The 22,787-nt window shown below is 45.6% G+C and overlaps 1 protein-coding gene across 1 annotated transcript; it reads right to left on the bottom strand.

Moving 5' to 3' along the window:
• Positions 1 to 3,759: 3,759 nt before the first annotated feature.
• On the bottom strand, positions 3,760 to 5,416 carry LOC119368793 (ervatamin-C-like). Its single transcript, XM_037633951.1, has 2 exons — positions 4,895 to 5,416; positions 3,760 to 4,551 (listed from the first exon to the last, which is right to left on the bottom strand). The coding sequence occupies exons 1-2, from the start codon at positions 5,376 to 5,378 to the stop codon at positions 3,980 to 3,982; spliced, it is 1,056 nt and encodes a 351-aa protein (XP_037489848.1). The 5' UTR covers positions 5,379 to 5,416; the 3' UTR covers positions 3,760 to 3,979.
• Positions 5,417 to 22,787: the final 17,371 nt, after the last annotated feature.

Here is a 22,787-nt window from a genome sequence, read left to right as displayed (position 1 = left end):
CATTCATCAGATGGATGTTAAGACGGCTTTCCTGAACGGAGAGCTAAAGGAGGAAATCTATATGCAACAGCCTGATGGCTTTGTGATGGATGGTCAGGAAGGAAAGGTGTGTAAGTTGGTGAAATCTTTGTATGACCTGAGACAAGCGCCTAAGCAATGGCATGACAAGTTTAATGAAACGTTGGCATCTATTGGCTTTGTTGTTAATGAGGCTGACAAATTTGTATACTATCGCTATGGTGGGGGCGAAGGAGTTATACTGTGTTTGTATGTTGATGACATACTGATATTTGGGACTAATCTCAAGTTGATCGAGGAAGTTAAGTCTTTCCTATCTCAGAACTTTGAGATGAAGGACCTTGGAGTGGCTGATGTTATCTTGAACATCAAGCTATTGAGAGATGATGAAGGTGGGATTACACTTCTGCAATCCCATTATGTTGAGAAGGTGTTGAGTCGTTTTGGATATTCGGACTGCAAACCATCTCAAAACACCATATGATCCTAGTGTGATGATTCGAAAGTCTAAAGGCACAGCTATAGATCAATTGAGATACTCTCAGATTGTTGGTTCACTCCAGTATCTAGCGAGCGCAACGAGGCCTGACATCGCATTTGCTATTAGAAAACTGAGCATATTTGTTTCCAAACCGGGTGATGTATACTGGCATGCTCTTGAGAGAGTTATGCGCTATCTGAAAGGTACTATGAACTATGGACTTCACTATATCGGATACCCGTCGGTACTTGAAGGGTATAGTGATGCAAATTGGATCTCTGATGCTGATGAGATGAAGGCCACAACTGGGTATATATTTACTCTTGGAGGTGGTGCTGTTTCCTGGAAGTCTTGCAAGCAAACGATCTTAACAAGACCGACAATGCAAGCAGAATTAACAGCATTAGACACATCGGGTGGCGAAGCAGAATGGCTTCGAGATCTGTTGATGGACTTGCCAGTGGTTGAGAAGCCGGTTCCGGCCATCCTTATGAACTGTGACAATCAAACAGTTATTGTCAAGGTGAAGAGTTCAAAGGACAACATGAAGTCCAACAAACACATAAGAATGAGATTGAAAGCTGTCAGATAATTGAGCAACTCAGGAGTGATAGCGTTGGATTATATTCAAACGGCTAAGAATCTGGCAGATCCTTTTACTAAAGGGCTATCACGTGTTGTGATAGATAACGCATCAAGGGAGATGGGTATGAGACCCACATGAGTTGCCATGGTAGTAACCCAACCTATGTGATCGGAGATCCCGTGAAGTAGGACCTGGGAAAACAAGCCAGTGATGAACTGAGGAGAGTAACTTTACTAACCCACTCCGTTGGAGATGCAATACTCTCTGAAACTGTATGGAAGGATGACTACTGTCTTAATGTGTTCCAAGGCTTATATGCATAAGCAAGATGCTATCCTACAGAGCGATTTTTGGAGGAACACACCTATATGAGCCCGACTGCTGGTCACAGTCTATGAGATTGGGGTGATCTCTAGCAAGCTCATGAACAGGCCAGGAGTGTGACTAATATGCTCCACCCGAGGGGTCGGCCTTCGGCAGCCTCGTATCAGTGAGACTTGTGGTGAAACTTCTTGACGCCAAACTGACAATTCAAGGCATAGTCCATTGTTCAGTTGTGAAGGAGTGTAACTACTTGGTCTAGGCGGAGCTCAACCTTAATCGGTCTCCACTGAGATGCTGGTATATCAAAACAGCGTTTGGAACAAAGGACAAACTGGGCCCCTGAGATTTGGTGGGGGATTGTTGAAATATGAGATGGGCCTAGAGCCCATATGAGAATTTCAGATTTGATCTCTAAGGGCCCATGTAGGTGGCATGACAAGGTGGTGGGAAATTTAGTTCCACCTTGGAAGTGGAAGGAGAGTTGGAGTGGTTTATAAGGGATTCTCTTCCTCATGCTATTGGAGCTTGAGAAGAGATGAGGCCCTCGCGCACTCCTCCTCCTCCTCCTCCGCTCGCCGCGGCGCGGCGCGGCGGGATTGAGCCGAGCCGAGCTCGCGACATGCGTAGATGTTTCTACTATATGCGTAGTACATGCTCTGTTAGATCGTAACCAGTGTGTTATCAATGCTGTCAATGTCATGCTCATGATTTATTCATGGGTTTGCTAGCTCACTAGTTTTCTTGTAAATGGGCGCTCGCGACTCCCCTAGGGTTTCCCAGCACCGCCGGCGGCTCCCCAGCCGCGCGTCGCCGCCGCCGCGGCCGGCCCACGCCGGCCCTTGCCCTCCCCTACCGCTCCTCCACCCCTCCTCCCCCCACTCCCTCCCCCGTAACCCCCGCGTCGCCTCACCGAGCGACGCGACCGGGGACCTCGTCCCCGACTCCCCTCCGCGCTCCTCCTCATTCTTCCCTCCCCCCGCCGCCGCCGGGCCATGCCTGCGTGGTGCTGGCGGCGGCGGGCCAGCCCTTTCCTGCGCGCGGTCTCCCCTGCTCGGGCGGTGGTCGCAGTGATTCGTGTTGTGGCTGCACGGGCTGGGTGCGCGGGTACGCCTTCGCCGGCGCCAGCTGGGCCTTCCCCACGGCGGCCACCGTACATGTCATATGCAACCGTACGTACAGTAACACATCGTACATCCTTCAGTTTCATTGCAACTGGCTTCTTGACACTTACGTGAATGTCTGTCTGTCTTTCGCTTGCATCAGGTGGCATGCTGATCGATGCCGTCGTGGTTCAACATCCACGACACGCCCATCACCTCCGTAAGCCAAACAATCAATCCTCCCCACGAGCTCCAGTGCTGCGAGCAGTGACCCGCCGGCGGGGGTTGTGGCTCCAGCGACGACACAGAGAAGCATTGACCGTGTGGCGTCCCGAGGACCAGGCGTTCCTGCAGCTGTGGCTTCGGCTTCTTCTCTCGGTCGTAATGCGCCGCGGATCGCCGAGCGGAACGAGTTTTTTTTTTCCTTCCCTTTGGTACTGAAAATGGTCCAAGCATGTATCCTTAAAAAAAATCTGGCTAGTACCAAAGGTGGAGATTGAAATCTGACTAGGGATCACACATTTTGGTTTTCTACATGGATTTCTTGCTACATCACACTAATATTAAGCACGGGTAACATTTCTACCACTAAAGGAACATACATGCATGCATGAAATCAACATGTTTCCACATGAACTCCTAAAAAACAAAACTCCTACTGGTACATGATTTGCAAAATGAATGAATACCAAACTCGCATGCAAGTTCACACTTCCAGAATTACATCCATAGACCCTGTATATATGTATGCTTTCAACAGCTCGACTGAAGGAAAAACTGCCGCAGATTGGAGTGATAATCCTTGCGAGTGTGCCATGCTAGCCTTAAATTTCTTCCTTTCACCACTCAATGTATTTGTCAGATCTGGGATACTGGAGGGAAACAAAGACACAAGATGGCATTTCATCATTTTTCTTCTCGGTATTTGTACCACGCAAGATTATTCATGTGTTGTATTGCATGTGACTTTCCAATCGTTGCGGCATTGCCGGTTGAGAAAATGACGTGTCATCCCGAAGAAAAACTATTGTTATTTTAAACTATATCATTTAGTCCTGCTGAAAACCTTTATTTTTGAGCCATATCTAATAGTTATTTTAAACGCTATTTGAGATATAGCACGTTATTGGCATGCTATATCATGTATAGCATCTGGAGGAGGCGGCCGCTATTTCGCTTAGCATGCTATATTTTACCTTGCACAGAACTAGCAAAAAGAAAAAGCTAGACACAAAGACTTTTTGCAGCCCTTTTGCTTGGGGACATTTTCCTTTTTTAACAAGAGAACACGCATGATAGTTTATTGTTACACGTACACACACCACATACGTATAATAGCCTCGCGATGTAATCGACGACATAGGTTGAACGTCACAAATGCACGATGGAATACTGGTAGGGCAGATGCCGCTGCCTGCCTGCGAGCTTACTTAACTCGGAACGTACTTAGGTGCGCTTGCATGATGGACATCACATGGTCGGGTAAGCGGTGTCGAGCGCGATGCCGCAGAGCCCCCCGCCTCCGACGTCGCGGCGCATACGGATGTAGCCGGCCTCGCCCCATGTCTGGCCCCACGAGTTCTTGACGAGCCAGTACTTGAGCCCCGAGTAGGCGTCGGTGCCGTAGCCGACGGTCACCACGGCGTGGCTCATCTGGATCCCACAGGGGGCCGAGAAGACCCCGCTCTTGTAGAACTGCATGCTGGTTGGGACCTCGATGGCCACGCCGATGGGCTGCCTCGCGACGGCGCTCTGCAGGGCCAGTTCATTCTTGGGGACCGCCGCGTGCCCGGTGATGGTGACGGCGGGCTTGGCGCGGATGCAGACGCCTCTCACCGCCTTGTATGGGTACAGCGCCGCCGTGGTGAGGCCGCCGTTCTCCATGATCCACTGGAAGGCTCTATGGTAGTAGCCTCGGTTGCAGCCACCGTCGTACTTGTCGCAGTCCACCAGCTGCTGCTCCGACAGGGTCACCAGCGTCCCCGTCTTGATGAAGTAGAGACTCTCCATCATTGCCACCGCCGAGAATGCCCAGCAGCTGACTGCATGCACCCGGTCCGGTCCGGGCGCAGAAACAAATTAGTTAAAAGAGGCCAGTACTTACATAGTTGAAATGAATGAGATTCCTCTAACGAGCTCTAATGATAAGTGTCACCACGAAATAACATCGCTCTGACTGAACAACTAAAATTGTTATCTGGAAAAAACCCTAAAAAAAATTAAAACTTGCCATCCAAACAAAAAGTTGACATGCTTCATAAATAAAGTTGTCATCCTCAGATAACTAAACATGCCTAAAAAACGTCAGGGCAGAATTTCTTCATGCAAAAACGTGTGACACTAACCAGGGTCTAAAAAAGGTTAAAATAATTGGTGAATACGTACAGCATTGCGAGCCTTGGTTCTTGACCGGCGTCACGGCGCCTTTGGCCCTCCAGTCCACGCTGGGCGGAAGCGGAGCCTCCAAGGAGTCGTCGCCACCGCCCGACGACCAGAGGCCGTCAGCCTCAGCGGCTGTCGTGATGACCGAGCCAGTGCCACCGCCGGCTTCGTGCGACGACGCGTACCTTGCGACGAACTCCTCCCCGGTGAGGTCGGCGAATTGGTTCTCTCCGAGCTCGTAGGTGAGGTCGCCGCGCCGGTTGGTGGCGTCGATGTACTCCACGTTGCTGCGGTACACCTCGAAGCGCCGCAGCCTCTCCTCCGCGCTCAGGTACGAACGGTTGTGGGTGGCCTGCCACTGGCGGAACCTGTCCATCATCAGCATGTCACGGACGTCGACGTGGCCGCCGGACGCCGCAGGGAAGGCGGTGAACAGGCCGCCCACTAGCAGAGCTACTGCAGGGATCACCCCAGGGGACAAAGCCATATCGATCGATCGAGCTACACAAGCTTCTGCTTGAGCTTGAGCATGAAGGTGTAGACGCGCCGAGCGTTTATATAGAGCGCGCGCGGGAGCATGTCTTTAGGCAGTGTCGGCCGGCGACGGACGCATGCATGCAGGTCGATGCACGTACTAGCTAGTTGAGGAATGGTAACCATCTGCGTTTTCTCTTGGTGCCTTACTTGTATCAGTGCACTATGTGCATGCATGCATGCCTTGGCACAGGATCGAAAGAAGATCGAGTTGGTTAGGTTGCCTTGCCCTGCACACTAAATTATCAGGGCCGGACACCGGTTTGTATACTAACTAATGCACCTTGTCACCTTCCCAATTCTGTCAACATTTTCGTCTTCTAGCACAGTGAGCGCATACCAAATATCAACTTAGCCGTGTTTCAGGCTTTCAGCTGCCAGTGTTGATAAGTTCAACTGATTGGCAACATGCAGGATTTACCAACACAAAAGCTTACAGCTCGAGTACGCTTTTAAGATTATTCTTTATTTTCGAGAAACACACTACAAGCGCGGACACCTGCTCCCTCCAGTCATTTTTACTCCGCGTATTAGATTTTAATCAAGTCAAACTTTACAAAGTTTGACCAAATTTATACCAAAATATATCAACATCTAAAATACCAAATCTTTACCTAATAATAAAGCAAATTGGATTTCTTTCGTCCGTCATCACATTTTTCAAAAAAGTCCCTCTATTTCAGTGAATTCAACCCGCGGTCCTGTTTTATGTTAAAATGAAATATTTTTTTTCATATTTTACACAAAAGTCCCTGTGTTTTCTTGAAGTCAACCCGTAGTCCGGATTTAAGTCACATCCGAACCGTTATTTTACATTTGTCGAAAACCCCCCCGATGTTTTAGATAATTCATCCGCTGATCATATTTAAGTCAAACAATGCTTTTTTTAAATCAGCCATATCTTTTAAACCGTAACTCCGATTTGAACATGTTATATGTGAAATTTGATTAGAAAAATATGTAGAACATGAATATAAGATTATTTCTACATGTTTAGTATTTTTAAATATTATTTTGAAATATATTTAAGTCAAACAAGTGCTTTTTAAAATTATCTGTATCTTTTAAACCGTAACTTCGATTTTAACATATTATATATGAAATTTTATTAGAAAAATGTGTGGAATCTAAATATGATGTTAATTTACCTGTTAAATATTTTTAAAATACTAGCAAAAGCCGTGCGTTGCAACGGAAGAGAAAACATAACACACGCTCTTAACTCAACAACCATCACTCAAAACCACAATAGGTTCATCTCCTTTATTTTTGCGAGGCATCATATTTGTGTTGCCGCTTATCCTCCTTTTCACCCTGGCAGGCGATGGCCTCGGTGTTCACACAAAACAACAAAAAACATGTGTTGAATATGGTTAATCCTAAGGCGTCTCTCTCTCTCCCTCTCTCTCTCTCGCTCGCTTTCACTCACTCTCGCGATGAGAAATCTGTTGTTTTCCCCTACGATATTTTTCAGAGGTATGCATGTGTAGTTATCGATGTTTTCTTTTCCCTATATGGTTATAGTGGGGTGTTTATTTGCAATCTGGATCGCCATGGGGTGCTAGCAAAAGAGCCCATGCGTTCAACGGGAGAAAAAACACAACACACACTCTTAACCAAACAACCATCACTCAAGACCACAATATAGGTCCATCTCCTTTATTTTAGCGACGCATCATATTTGTGTTGCCGCTTATCCTTCTTCTCACCCTCGACGGCGATGGTCTTAGTGTTCACACAAACCAAAACGGGTTTGAATGTGGTTAATTTGAGTCAGTGGTCTTAGTGAACACCGAGGTCATCGCCGGCGAGGGTGAGAAGGAGGATAAACGGCAACACAAATATGATGCCTCGCAAAAATATAGGAGATGGACCTATTGTGGTCTTGAGTGATGGTTGTTGGGTTAAGAGCGTGTGTTATATTTTCTCTCCCGTTGCAACGCACAGGCTCTTTTGCTAGTATATATACTATGAAACTACATTTCATAATGAATCTAACAATATTGATTTGGCATCATGAATGTTGATACTTTTTCCTATATGTTTGGTCAAAATAATAAAGGTACTTCGACTCCAAAGAAAACTTATATGCAGACTAAAAGGGACCGGGGGGAGTACACACACACACGTACATTTATCTCTATAAACGCTTGCATGCAGAATCTGCCCCTACGAGCACCTCCAAAAGATTGAGCCGACGTGTCAAGTCCTATGGTTGACGAAGTCATCACATACGTCTTGCTATTGACGGGAACGCTGCCTCCCGCTTAAAAAATATTCCACCCATATGACACACAAGTGTCCTGTGGCCTGTGATACAATCATCCTCCTAACCATCCAATAAAGATTTTTTCGAAAAGGGGAACATGCCATGGTCCCTGCATCAATAATGCACAAACCATATTATTGCAAAGTTCAGAAAGATACAAAAGAAATAATTCCAAGGCAACATGCCTCGCAACAGTACATCCACTAGGTTACCATTAACTCTATGCTAAAAGACCAAAACCACTAAAAAAATACACAGCTTTTATGCAAGGCCTACAATAAGGAAACGCCGCACTTGCACCAATGATGACAAGTCCAACCTAGGGTCGAGCGAGAGATTTTCATCCCAAAGACAAGCTTCGGGCCACCACCTTCAGTAAGGGAAAAATGCAAGCACACGCCAACATTGCCAGAAATGTTTTCACCGAAGTGTGCAAACCAGATGCTGACGCTTTTACCATCATCACCCGTCTGGCCAACGGCTCATCGCTAACCAGATGTCACTAGAGGAGAAATTGGAAGTTGGTGATGTCCCATACCGCCATGCCTCTAGTCACTGTTGCACCACCTTTGATCAAGCAACAACAAGCATGTCATCACACCGCGGAGGAGACTTCCTACATAGCACCTGCCAGGATCGTGCATGACTTGATGCTTCCGTATGAGACGTCATGCATCGCCACCGTTCACCCTTCGCGGAGCTCCTAGTGGGTTTGGTTTCATCGCAGTGGAGAGCATGGGTGTCGCTATAGTCGGCGCAAGCGGGCGCACCGCACACGCCGACTGTAGAGACTGAGCTAGTCAGGACAGGAGAAGACACCAACAGGAGGGTCTGGCTAAGCTCTCGCATGCGGGCAGGGGCGTGCCGTAGTCTGCCGCATGATGGTAGCCCCGAACGCGCCCTTGGTCCACCCGTCATGCACATGCAAAGACTGTAGCAATTGTGCACCCTCACTCCACCCGTCATGGACCCTCCAGCCGGGTTGCCCGGTTCCGAGCCATCCGAGCAGATCGGATAGCCCAGAGATTCCCCGAGAGACTCCCGCGGCAAGCCACCCGACGACTGACAGCCAAGAGTCTCTGGACGTGCGCGGAGAGCCCAAGAAGGCCGGTACTCCTTCATACTTTATAGGAGTAATGGTCTTGGCCCATGAAGATTTCCATATGTTCCTAGCGCAATTCACAAAAGCCCATGAACAAATGGCAAGAGATGATTCTAAAGTCCAGTCTGATACCGTTACTGGAGAAAGTGTAAGACCTATTTATATAGTGGGTTCTTTTCACTACACTATGTGGTGAGTATGAGGAGAGAAAGAGAACACCTTGCATGGGAGGGCGGAAGGGCATGGTCATGCGACATGTGCCTGAATGGTCCGCCAATATACAGTCCATGGCCTTGCAGGAGTGCGACATCCTTTTTCTGTCATATTTTTGATGTCTTGGTGGACAAGTTGATTGTTTTCTTTTTTGGAAAGTTTGCGACCTGGAAACTAATGTCGGTTTGAGATAGTCACCATGGTACAATGCTGCCTTGGTCCTCCTATACATATGACTTACTAGCCACGGCCAAAGACACACCAAAAACATGTTAGAGTCTTGCCTCATCTCGCAATTGCACCGCCATCGCAATCTACTCCATCCCGGATGCCTATGTGCACCGGTGAGCGGGAGAGTAGGTCTCCAGAACCCTTCGTCCTTGTGATGCCGCACCAGGAAAGGACGGATTAGGTTTTTGTGAAGCGGTACATGCGACTGCTTAACTTCATCACCACAAATCGTCTTCCATCCAAGTCGGGCGGCGTCGTGTACCTACGTCTCCAATGTTGTCTACTTTGACTAGTCTTAACCAACATCACCGTCAAGAACATCGCTCCAGCAATAGCTACGGCTACAAACGAACAATATGTGCCATAATGGTATGTGTCATGGTTTTCTCATGACAGATGTCCTCGAAAAAACACTTAGTCGTGAGGCCATCGCAACTAGGTGGTGGCTGGAACGGGGTTGGTCAGAATCGAGAGACGCGAGTTTTATCCAGGTCCGGCCCCTCGCAGAGGAGGTAAAAGCCTACATCCTGCTTGATTGCTATTGACTATGATGATGATCTCGATTACAAGGGCGGTGTTTCGATACCTCTATCTTCAGAGCTACTAATTTTTTCAGTCTCTAATGACATGTCTCTCCCCAACTTGTCCTTTGGATGACCCAGGACCCCACTTTATATAATAGCTGAGTCCCCGTGATTTAATATAGGTCTCCAGGTTCTACCCATAGTCGGAGTCCTATTCTAAGTCTTTGTAGGTCTTGTGTGCCTTCCAAGTTAGGAGGAATCCATCTTGTGCACGAGTTGTAAAACCGGTAATAGCGCCGGGTCTTCTCTTCCGAATCAATTAACCCAGGCCAGGTTTGTCCGCCGCCAGGTCATGCTTCCTCCGCCTAGTCTTGCTTCTCTTGTCGGGTCTTGATATTCCAAGCCGAGTTCACTACTAGGGAAAAGACTAGCAGTAGCGTCGAATTTAGGTATATCGGTAGCACGGGGTGGCGCATTACTAATACGGCGCTACTGATACACGTGTTGGCCGCGCTACTATTATACCTGCTTAGCAGTAGTGCTTTTGATAGAGAGCGCTACTGGTAGTTACTAGCAGCGCGCCTCCCTACCCGTGCTACTACTATTGTTGCTTATTTCTATTTTGTTTTATGTTGTATTCATACGCTATTATACAGGTTATCATACAGTAGCAATTTAAATATTGTTTTTACATCAAAATGAGTTATTACATCGTTGGGTGAAAGAACCATTGGTCACTTTGGATCCATCCACTTGAAACTAAACCGCGGTTCTTTCATCCAATGACATAATAACTCATCATCATCATCATCATCATATCATTAACAACTTATCATCATAATACATCATTGTCATATAACACCTCCTCATGATCATCATTTTTATCAATGAGACATCATATAGCAAGTTGGTCAGTAGTCACAATCACAACTCCTCCTCATCATCAACTCTAACACATTGTACCACATAATAACACATTGGACTTAGGACCTATACTTCTCTCTCATAGGACCTAGTACGTTCTCTTAGGTAAAATAGCATAAAACAAGATAGGCCCTGACTCTCCATTATGGAGAATGGAGATTATCCTGTCTCCAATTCTTGCCCTTCGCCTAATGATGCTCCCAAGTAGCTCCCTACGAGTGACCATACATTTTTTCCAATCTTTGATTGTCATGTCTACATTGGTTTCAGAAATCCGATATGAATAGGAGTAATTCGTTGGATAACCTGGCCGTATATTCAAAACATCAAGGCGACCTTTCTAAAAGATCAAATGAGGCACACACTCCTGCGGGATTATCTGTTGAAAAACATAGTAACAACTTCGTAGTTAGAAATGTAGTTTAGTTTTAGAAATAATTTATGCAAAATATGCACATATGTCGTAATACTAAAAAAATCTTACCATGACATCTCCATGGATGTTAGCATAGTTTAACACGTGCACTAGTGGCACGTATTGACCATAATGTGGAGGAGTTTGATAATACATATTGTAATTCTCAAGATCAGTAATAAATGCAATCGAATGATTTTTCTCCTGATAAGTTAATTCTGAGCCATCGGTGCAGTATATTCTGTCTGCCATCTTCCGCACATTCTTTGAAGAATGAAAATAAGCTATCAATGGAAATAAGCTGTCAGCTATTTTGAAACAAACAATATAAATTACTTAATAACTATGTTTGAGAAACTCACATAGCGCTAGAATTGGAAGCGTATCAACAAGGACCCCAAATGTCCAAATTGTCTTCCTCGATGTCAGGATCACCAAGATCCATGGTGACAAGCATACCCTCATGAAAATCATACATCTTGCAAAATGTTTCCCAATTTGGGCAACCAATATGGGATACGCTCTCAGAATTGTATAGATTTACCTCAAAATTCATACCATGATGGGTCCTTATGTGAATTTTCTTTGTTTCCATACTCTCATGATCTTCAAAATCCATCCTCTCCAAGACATAGCGTCTTGCATGGCATGGGATAAGTTAGTAGAATTGTAAAAGACGAAAATTACACGTTGAAGTACTAGAAGTCGAGCTTAATTACGAAAAAAACACTTTGTGTCGTAGCGTACCGTTTCAACGTCGCAGGTCTCCTCGAGCTTAATGCTGGAGCGCCGACCTTCTACCAAGTAAGGTCTGTCGCAGAAAACCCGGTTGTCGCCGCACCAGGAGCACTCCGCGAGACTTTCTTCCGACGACATTTCCTATATTCATAATTCAAACTTCTAAAATTCAATATATGTACTACAAAAACTAAATTAGATCATTATTATTCATCACGGGTTGACTATTGGTCCGTCGAGTCTTTTTTTTCTGAAAACTCTCAGCTCACATGGTGTATATATTCGACCATTGGTGATGGCGCTCCTCCCTTCGTCCCCGAGTGCATTAAACCAAAATGTCTCGCACAGGGGAATGAAGGAGAAGCGACCCCCACGACAACAGTCGGCATTCTTCTTCTCTCATATATGGTGGACACACTCATTGGTTTTTCGACCGTCGGTGATGGTCGTTACTCCTCCTTCCCCTAGTGCCTAACAAAGGTTTAGCACAAGGAGAAGAAGGAGAAACGACCCCCACGACAACAGTCATTTTTTGATTGTCATGTATGGAGCCTCGATAGACTTAAAGTCAACCCGAAATGTCATTTAATTATCTTTATAGAAAATACAGGCCACTTGATATTTCCTACATATTCTAGCACAAGTCATGCCAAAATTCACGGAAAAATCTGGCATGACCTATGCTAAAAAAGGACATATCGAGCACCTGAAATTTGCCGAAACGGAAATTAATCAACACTTCGGCAAAACATAGGCCACTCGAAGGTGTTACTTGCAAACATGGCCACTTAGACAATCACATATCCTATTTGCATTCAAACTTGATGGTCATTGCATTCAAACTTGATGGTCATTGCATTTCAATGGTTGACAATATGAACAAAAGCATTTCAAAATATCTTATAGGACTCATATTGACATGGAGATTTGGCTAGTATCACCTCGAGGTCGGAGGGGGTCTGTGACGGGGACGACGGCGGCGGCGACATGGAGATTTGGCTGCAAAAACAAAATAGTATTCAAAATAGTGCTCTCCAATTTGAGCATTCAAAATAGGAGTAGTTCTCCGATTTAAGCATTCAATAAGAAAAACTAAATCATAGAATAAATTAGTATTCAAATTAGTATGCATTCAATAAGCAAAACTAAATCATCTCTTGCATCCGTACATCATTGAATATTATCACTAATACATCTCTAATAGTCTCATACATATAACCTTACTAACACAACTAAAACCCTAGCGAACGACGGGTATCGGCATGGGCGGTGGACACCCTAAGAGAAGGAACCATCACATGATCATAGCTTCAGTGAGATCCCTGAAGAACCTGCCCTCCAATGCAACCATGTAGCGACAGACGTGCTCGTCCTCCTCGCAGACACGGTGACGTACCACCTCCACGGGGTCCTCAAGCCTCCGCACTGCCACTGGCCCATGAGACCACCACCAAATAAGGTTCGGGTCAACGACGGGGTGGCTCCTCACCATGATGCGCCTCCCGGAAGGTAGCACATCCCAGTACCATCCTGGCGGAGCCCAGTCCCGGACATGGCCCCTCTGATCAAGCAGGCCTCCTCCGCCGAGTCGACGATGAGGATGCAGGATAGGCATCATCGGCGTCGATGCGGGAATAATTGCTTTAACTAAAAAAGTAAACTAGTTTTAATAATTTTCATACTAAAAATAAAATAGTTGTATTAATTAAACTAGTTCAACTAAGCACTTACTATAAATAAAACTAAACTAGTTCTTACTAAAAATAAACTAGTTCAACTAGTTCTATTATTTTTCACACTAAAAAAACTAGTTTTATCAATTCAACTTGTTCTTACTAAAAATAAACTAGTTCAACTAGTTCTATTAATTTTCTTACTAAAAATAAACTAGTTCTATTAATTTAACTAGTTCTTACTAAAATAAACTAGTTCAACTAGTTCTATTAATTTTCTTACTAATTCTATTAAACACTTATTAAAAACAGTAAAAAAACTATATTGAATTTTTTCTCTAAACTAAACACTACTGCCCTAGTTAAACCCTACTGCCCTAGTTCTTAAGAATCTACAAGTACTAACAAATTAGATGAACCCTACCTAGATTCTTAAGCATCTACAACTACTTAAGCACCCATTGATGAACCCTAGGAATTTTTCCTAAAAATTAATTAAGCATCTACAACTACTGCCCTAATTAACATCTAGTTTACAATTAAGCATCTACAACTACTACCCTAATTAGCATCTAGTTTGACGAACCCTAACTAATTAGATGAACTCTAAAGTTTGATGAACGCTAGGAACCCTAGCTAAGCAGAGGTAGGGGAGGAGGAGGAGGAGGTGTAGGCGTGCTCACCTCGGGTGCCGGCGGAGTTAGGGAGCGGCCGAGGGAGGGACGCGGCGTCAAGGTCGGGGTCGGGATCAGGGTCGGGCGCGCGGCGGAGGACGGCGATGTAGGGGGGCGTCGAGGTCGGGGTCGGAGGCACCGTCGAGGTCGGAGTCAGGGGCGGTGTCGAGGGCATGCGGAGGGTGACGGGAGACCGTGCGGCGGCCGACAGCGATGGAGGGCGATGACGGCGACGAGAGCACATGATACGTCTCCAACGTATCTACTTTTCCAAACACTTTTTCCCTTGTTTGGGACTCTAACTTGCATGATTTGAATGAATCTAACCCGGACTGACGCTGTTTTCAGCAGAACTGCCATGGTGTTAATTATTGTCCAGAAAACAAAAGTTCTCGGAATGATCTAAAAATTCATGGAGATAACTTTTGGAAAATATACAAAATACTGGCGAAAGAATCAAGTCCAGGGGGCCCACACCCTGTCCACAAGGGTGTGGGGCACGCCCCCTCCCCCTGGGCACGCCCCCTTCCTCGTGGGCCCCCTGGAGCTCCACCGACCTCAACTCCAACTCTATATATTTGGTTTCGCAGAGAAAAAAAATCTGAGAGAAAGTTTCATCATGTTTTACGATACGGAGCCGCCGCCAAGCCCTAATCTCTCTCGGGAGGGCTGATCTGGAGTCCGTTCGGGGCTCCGGAGAGGGGGATTCGTCGTCGTCGTCATCATCAACCATCCTCCATCACCAATTTCATGATGCTCACCGCCGTGCGTGAGTAATTCCATCGTAGGCTTGCTGGACGGTGATGGGTTGGATGAGATTTACCATGTAATCAAGTTAGTTTTGTTAGGATTTGATCCCTAGTATCCACTATGTTCTAAGATTAATGCTGGTATGACTTTGCTATGCTTAATGCTTGTCACTAGGGCCCGAGTGCCATGATTTCAGATCTGAACCTATTATGTTTTCATTAATATATGTGAGTTCTTGATCCTATCTTGCAAGTCTATAGTCATCTATATTATGTGTTATGATCCGACAACCCTGAAGCGACAATAATCGGGATACTTCTCGATGATGACCGTAGTTTGAGGAGTTCATGTATTCACTATGTGTTAATGCTTTGGTCCGATACTCTATTAAAAGGAGGCCTTAATATCCCTTAGTTTCCACTAGGACCCCGCTGCCACGGGAGGGTAGGACAAAAGATGTCATGCAAGTTCTTTTCCATAAGCACGTATGGCTATATTCAAAATACATGCCTACATTACATTGATGAACTGGAGCTAGTTCTGTGTCACCCTATGTTATTACTATTACATGAGGAATCACATCCGACATAATCCATCACTGATCCAATGCCTACGAGCTTTTCACATATTGTGCTTTGCTTATTTACTTTTCCGTTGCTACTGTTACAATTACTACAAAACTGCTATCATTACTTTTGCATCTGTTACCATTACTATCATACTACTTTGCTACTAAATACTTTGCTGCAGATACTAAGTTATCCAGGTGTGGTTGAATTGACAACTAAACTGCTAATACTTGAGAATATTCTTTGGCTCCCCTTGTGTCGAATCAATAAATTTGGGTTGAATACTCTACCCTCGAAAACTGTTGCGATCCCCTATACTTGTGGGTTATCAGCACACGAGTTGGATTTTGGGGAAGTGGTCGTGGGGAAGAAGAATCGCGCGTGGTTAAGTCAAAAGTAGCAGTAGCGCGTTCCAGAAAAAGCTCTACTGCTACATCAGCTATAGCTAACTTAGCTATAGAGCTGGATGGCAACACGCGCTACTGCTAAGTTAGCTATAGCATCTGTCCTGAAAGCACGCTGCTGCTACGCCTTTCTCCTTTATTTTCCTTTTTTCATTTATTTTCATTCACTTTTTCTTTTTTTCCTTCCTCTTTTTCTATTTCTTTCATTTTCATTTATTTTCTATATGTTTTTTCATTTTATTTTATTTTCATTAGCAGTAGCGCTTTCTGCATAAAACACGCTGCTACAACAATCTTAGGAGCAGCGCGCTTCGCTTAAGCACGCTACTACTATTGGTAGCCTGGCGAGAATAGTAGGGAATTTTAGTTGTAGCACTTCTTCCACGAGACGCGTTACTGCTACAAACTTAGCTGCAACGCGTTTCGTTGACACGCGCTAGTGGTATATTGTAGTAGCGCTTCTTTTTGGCCCGTGCTATTGGTAAGTTTCTGTGTACACTACTAGGAAAATGCTTATAGGTAGACATTTAGCAGTAGCATTGGTTCAATACCCCACGCTACTGCTATTTAGCAGTAGCGCCAGACAAAACCAGCGCTGCAAGCGCCTGTTAACAGTAGTGGTCGGTTTCCCGCCTAGCGCTGCTGCTAATGGGCCACGCTCTCGGCCCCTTTAGCTGTAGCGCCGGGCCCCCTCCACCACGCTGCTGCTAAGCCCACCTCTAGTTCTCCCCGTGCCGGCCCGCGCGCCCCTCTCTCTCACTCACTCACAATCATCCTCACACTCTCCCTCCTACGATGGCCACGCCTACGCCGGCCCTCCTCCCCTGCCGGCCGGCCGGCCTCCCCCGCGTCGACCCTCCTCCCCCGACGGCCGCCCTCCCCCATGCCGGCCCTCCTCCCCCGCCGGCCGCCCCCCGCGCCAGCCCTCCTCCTCCACCGAGAGGTACTCCCCCTCCCTTCCTCCTCCTCCCTCCCTCCCTAGTTATAGTTATTAGAGAGTAGATATTTTGAACCCAATGTAGTTGAAAAAATGTAGGTTCTTAGAATAATGTATGTTATGATCGAACCCTAGCTAGGACAGATTAGTTAGTATGAACCCTAGGTTTTTAAATTAGCTAGTTTTATAAATTAGGACAGAAATTTAGCTAGGTTTTTAAATTAGGATAAAAATTTATCTAGGTTAATAGAATTTAGGTGTTTTAGGTGTATTTAACAGAATTCTAGGTGTTTTAGTTGTTTTATGTGTAGTTAACAAATTCTAGGTATTTATTTAGTTAAAGCAATTGCTGTTATTTTTTTAGTTAAAGCAATTTTCCTGTTATATGAAAATTTGCAGTGGACGTGTCATATTTTGAACATGTCACATTTTGGATATGTCATATTTTTCCAAGTGGACTATGTTTTGCCAGAATGTCGATTCCTTTACGTTATGGCAAATTTCAGGCGCTCAATATGTCCTGCTTTTAGCAAAGGTCATGCCGAATTTTGCTACTGTTTATTAATTTTGTTTTCATAATTAAGCATTTGTTCTCGACGTCGACGATGTCTGGCCCGCATCCTCGTCGTCCACTCGGCGGAGGAGGCTTGCTTGATTATAGGGGCCATATCCGGGACTGGGCTCCGCCTGGCTGGTACCGGGAGGTGCTACCTCCCGAGGTGCGCAACTTGGTGAGGAGGCAGCCCATCGTCGACCCGGACCTTCTTTGGTCGCGGTCATGTGGGCCAGTGACGGTGGGGAGGCCTTCGTCCACCGCGGAGGTGGTATCTCACCGTGTCTGCGAGGAGGATAAGCATGTCCGTCGCTACATGGTTGCGTTGGACGGCAGGTTCGACAATACCTGGATGGTTCTTCAGGGATCTCACTAGAGCTATTATCCTGTGATGGTTCCTTCTCTTTGAGTGTCCACCGCCCGCGCCGATACCCGTCGTTCGCTAGGGTTCTATCTGTATTAGTGATGTTATATGTATGATACTATTCGAGATGTATTAGTGATAATATTCGACGATGTACGAACGCAAGAGATGATTTAGTTTTTTATTGAATGCATGCTAATTTGAATACTAATTCATTTTATGATTTAGTTTTGCTTATTGAATGCACGTCTGTTTCAGCTATATGAACATAGGAAATGTCTGACGACGATAGTGAAAGGGAATTCGGTATGTGCGAATACTGCGTACACGAGCGCGGCCTGTGCAACAGGCCTCACCCAGTTGGTGGTAGGCGCTTCAGCATCAAGCTGGATGAGAACTTCGACGTGCATACAGTAAGTTACAATGACAAGTCTTTTTTCGTAATTAAGCATGACTTCTGCTTCTTTTGCTTCAACTTATACTTTAAATTTTTTTACTATTTTACTAGCGTATCCCCTGCCATGCAAGAATATATGTCTTGGATAAGATTGGTTTCAGTATAATGAAAACTACGGAGGTAAAAAGAGTTAACTTGAGGACCGAGCATGGTTATAGTTTTCTCGGAAAATTGTACAATACAGACACCTACACCCATTTTGAATGCAAACAATGGAAAGCACTATGCAAGGCTTATGCATTTGAGCCTGATATGCTTATCACATTTGATATTCGTCCGGAAGATGATATTGAAGATAATATCGACATCTGGGTCGATGTGCAGACGCCTCCAGTTCTACCATTATGAAAGTTTCTCAACCATATTTATGTCTTGGATATTATTTATTCAAAAATAGTTGTTAACTAATTTCTATTGACAGCTTATTTCCATTCAAGCAAACATGTCCGACGCTTGGTAGACATGACCTACTACTGTCCCGGGGCTGAACTAAACTGCAAGGAGACAAGTCATTATGTTTAATTGCTTGAGGATCTTCATACTGTCAAGACAAATTATTTTCCTGGACTTAGAAATCTTAGTACTCAAAACGTGCGACCAATAGTGTTCGTATTGAACTACGGTCACATCTTTTTAGGAAAGATGGTTAGATTTTTACTATTTGTCCTTAGTGCATCTTTTGCATGCATTATTTTTTAAGTTTTATTGCTAAGTATGTTACTACGATGTTCTTCAATAGGGACTCCCGATGATAGTTGTGCCTCAATGGATCGAAGCTAAAGGTCGCATGTCCATGATTAGCATACGGCCAAGACTTCCTACATTGCATATGAGTGCATTCAGGATTTCTAGAAGCGAGCAAGTCTTAATAGTCAAAGACTGGAACAAAATTGTGAAGGATCGCAGAGAAGTACCAGGGGCAGCAGTCAGAAGCGTAGCCCACAATTAGGAGACAGGTTCATCTGGATGCTTCAATATGATGAATCAGGAACGCTCCACATGTTCTATGCTATTTTACCTGAGAGGGAGCAGTAGGAGTGATTAGCTAGCTAGAATGAATTTCAAGATGATGATGATGTGCTACACTATGTAGCTATGATGATTAGACAATGTTGGTGGTAATGACTAGCTATGATGATTATTAGCTAGTGTTGGTGGTAATTTTCCCTTACTTGCAACTCCTATGCTGAATTAGAGGCTATGTTGATGCTACTACTAATCATTGTTGGTGAAGCAAATGCATCTGAATTTCCATTCATGAATACTGCATTTGAATTTTATTTTATTTTTATTTCTAATTAGTTAGCTGTAGTGTGGGGTGGAGAAAGCAGCGCTACTAGTACATACGATAGTACACTACAGGAAAATTCATTTTTCCCGTGTGTTAGCCTATAAGCCGAATGCTATTTTTCGGGCACCCGGCTTATGCTCCTCTAAGCCGAGTACAGGGAATAAAACACCCGGAAAAAATGAAGAACTCGGCTTATGGTCATCTATAAGCTGAGTGTTGCAAAAAAGCTCTCGGCTTATAGCACACACTCGGTATCTACTCGAAAAAGCACCCAGCTTATAGCACACACTCGGCAAAGACAAACTGTCACGTGTCTGCAACGGAGGTTGCTGACGGAGCTGTCACGGAGCACCCTATAAGCCGTGTGTCCGAAGTAGGCACTCGGCTTACAGGACATATAAGCCGTGTGCCCTGCGCAAGCATTCGGCTTATAGGCCATATAAGCCGTGTGCCCGATGAAAGCACCAGGCTTACATTTTTGCGGATTTTTTTTCAACTCGTATCATTTATGAAAAATTGATTTAAGATGGTTTTCATTGCATTTATATTACTACTTAATTAGTATTATTAATCTCCCCTATTTTTTGTCGACTACTCCCTCCGTTCCTAAATATTTGTCTCTCTAGACATTTCAACTAGACAATAACATAGGTATGTATGTAGACATATTTTAGAGTGTAGATTCACTCATTTTGCTTCGTATGTAGTCACTTGTTGAAATCTTCAGAAAGACAAATATTTAGGAACGGAGGGAGTAGTTTTCATAGGTCCTATTCGTGAAACTCTAAATTTAATGCCACCTTAATATTTAGATGACACTTTTGACCCCTAGCGTATCCATATTATGATGACATGCAAAACCAACTACTGAAACCTCACTCTACGCCGAGTGCTTTGCTCTTTGTCCAGGGCCAAGACACGGGCACTCGGTAACGCGAAGTAAGGCATGGAGCCGAGGTAATTCCCCCCCCCCCCTAGTGGCTGGGCCTGCTTCTCCCTCCGTGTCATTAGATGGGCCTCCTTTGAGAGCACGAGAAGTTTCGAGGCCAATGGAGCAACATAGCCCACACTTCCTTCTCAAACCCGACTCGTTCCCTCTCGGTACCCAGAGACTACATCGGAGATGGTGTAGTTTACAAGCAGCCGCAGGTGAGCAATACTCAAAACGCGCCCAAACTTGTACCACACCCTACAGGGGCCATGTTATGACACCGTGCCAGCTCCCGAGGATTTCCAGCATCATACAATTTTCCGAGGATTTAAACGGTAGGATCAGGCATGGCACCGAGGTAATTTTGCCCCCCCCCCCCGGTGGTTGGGCCTGCCCCTCCCTCGTCTGCAAAAGGCCTATGCATGTCGCAAAGACATCACATAGGAATTTACATGCCGCTTCTGGGCATGATTTCATGTGCCACCTTGCAGATCTGCAATTTCCGGCGCCGAAACCCTAGCAGTGCAATAAAATGTCTCAAATATTCCAGGCGGGTCTGAAAAATGCGTGGGCCTGCATGTGTCATTCGATGGCCTCCTTTTATAGCACGAGAAGTTTCGAGGCCAATGGAGCAACAGGGCCCACACTTCGTTCACAAACCCGACTCGTTCCCTCTCGGTACCCAGAGAGTACATCGGAGATGGTGTAGTTTACAAGTGGCTGCAGGTGAGCCCTACTCGAAATGCGCCCAAACTTTTACCACACCCTACAGGGGCCATGCTATGACACCATGCCAGCTCCCAAGGATTTCCGGCATCATACGATCTTCCGAGGATTTAAACGGTTGGATCAAGCATGGCCCCAAGGTAATTTACCCCCCGGTGGCTGGGCCTGCCCCTCCCTCGTCTGCAAAAGGCCTACACATGTCGCAAAGACATCACATAGGACTTTACATGCCGCTTCTGGGCATGATTTCATGTGCTGCCTTGCAGATCTGCAATTTCCGGCGCCGAAACCCTAGCAGTGCAATAAATGTCTCAAATATTCCACGCGGGTCCGAAAAATGTTGGGGCCTGGCACGTGTTATTCAATGGCCTCCTTTGAGAGAACAAGAAGTTTCGAGGCCAATAGAGTAACAGGGCACGCACTTCCTTCACAAACCCGTTTTGTTCCCTGTCGGTACCCAGAGACTACATCGGAGATGGTGTAGTTTACAAGCAGCCGCAGGTGAGCCCTACTCAAAATGCGACCAAACTTTTACCACACCCTACAGGGGCCATGTAATGACACCGTGCCAGCTCCCGAGGATTTTCGGCATCATACGGTCTTTTGAGGATTTAAACGGTTGGATCAGGCATGGCCCCGAGGTAATTTGCCCCCCCCCCCCCGCCCGGTGGTTGGGCCTGCCTCTCCCTCGTCTGCAAAAGGCCTACGCATGTCGCAAAGACATCACATAGGACTTTACATGCCGCTTCTGGGCATGATTTATTATGCCGCCTTGCAGATCTGTAATTTTCGGTGCCGAAACACTAGCAGTGCAACAAATGTCCCAAATATTCCAGGCGGGTTCAAAAAATGCGGGGGCCTGACACATGTCATTCGATGGCCTCCTTTGAGAGCACGAGAAGTTTCTAGGCCAACAGAGTAACATGCCCCGCACTTCCTTCACCAACCCGATTCGTTCCCTCTCGTTACTCGGAGACTACATCGGAGATGGTGTAGTTTACAAGCAGCCGTAGGTGAGGCCTACTCGAAACACACCCAAACTTTTACCGGAATATTGGCCGATATTTTAAAGAGTAGAAATAATGAAATATGGGGAGAGGGTATCATTTATAAAAACAATGAATTGAAAATAGAATAAAAATACAATAAAAAGAAAACTAAAATAAGTACCATAAAAATACAATAAAATGAAACACAAAAATTATTAAAAGTAAAACTAATAAACTTTTTGTATTGAAATAAAACAAAAATAAAAAATATTTTTTATAAACCGTGTGTGTTTTCCTATAGCACTAGGTTTACCCTTCTGTACTAGGCTTATCAGTGAGAGCGGGACTTGCGAAAATAAACCCGCGAAGAGCTCATTTTGGCCCAAATCGACCTGCCCCACTACCTCTTCCCCGCGCCTCCCCTGTCTCTCCCACGCGCCCTCTCCTGTCTCTGCCCCCACGCCGCTCCTCTCTTCGCGCCGCCGCCCACCCTCCACCCACCGGCCGCCCTCTCCTCGGCGCACAGACCCCCCTAGCCCCGTCCCCTCCCCGAGCACGGGGAGCCCCGAGCCGGCCCTCCCATCGGCGCCGCTGCCCCTCCTCGTTGGCTAGGGTTCAGGCCGTCCGG

Source organism: Triticum dicoccoides, chromosome 2B, assembly GCF_002162155.2.
Source record: "Triticum dicoccoides isolate Atlit2015 ecotype Zavitan chromosome 2B, WEW_v2.0, whole genome shotgun sequence".
Lineage (NCBI taxonomy): Eukaryota > Viridiplantae > Streptophyta > Magnoliopsida > Poales > Poaceae > Triticum > Triticum dicoccoides.
This window is presented reverse-complemented; position numbering and strand designations above follow the sequence as displayed.

Excerpts from the sequence above, each read along its gene's own strand:
- LOC119368793 (XM_037633951.1), bottom strand. The coding sequence starts at position 5,378 with ATGGCTTTGTCCCCTGGGGTGATCCCTGCAGTAGCTCTGCTAGTGGGC. Across the intron at positions 4,552-4,894 it reads GAACCAAGGCTCGCAATGCT|TCAGCTGCTGGGCATTCTCG; the intron begins GTACGTATTCAC and ends GGGTGCATGCAG.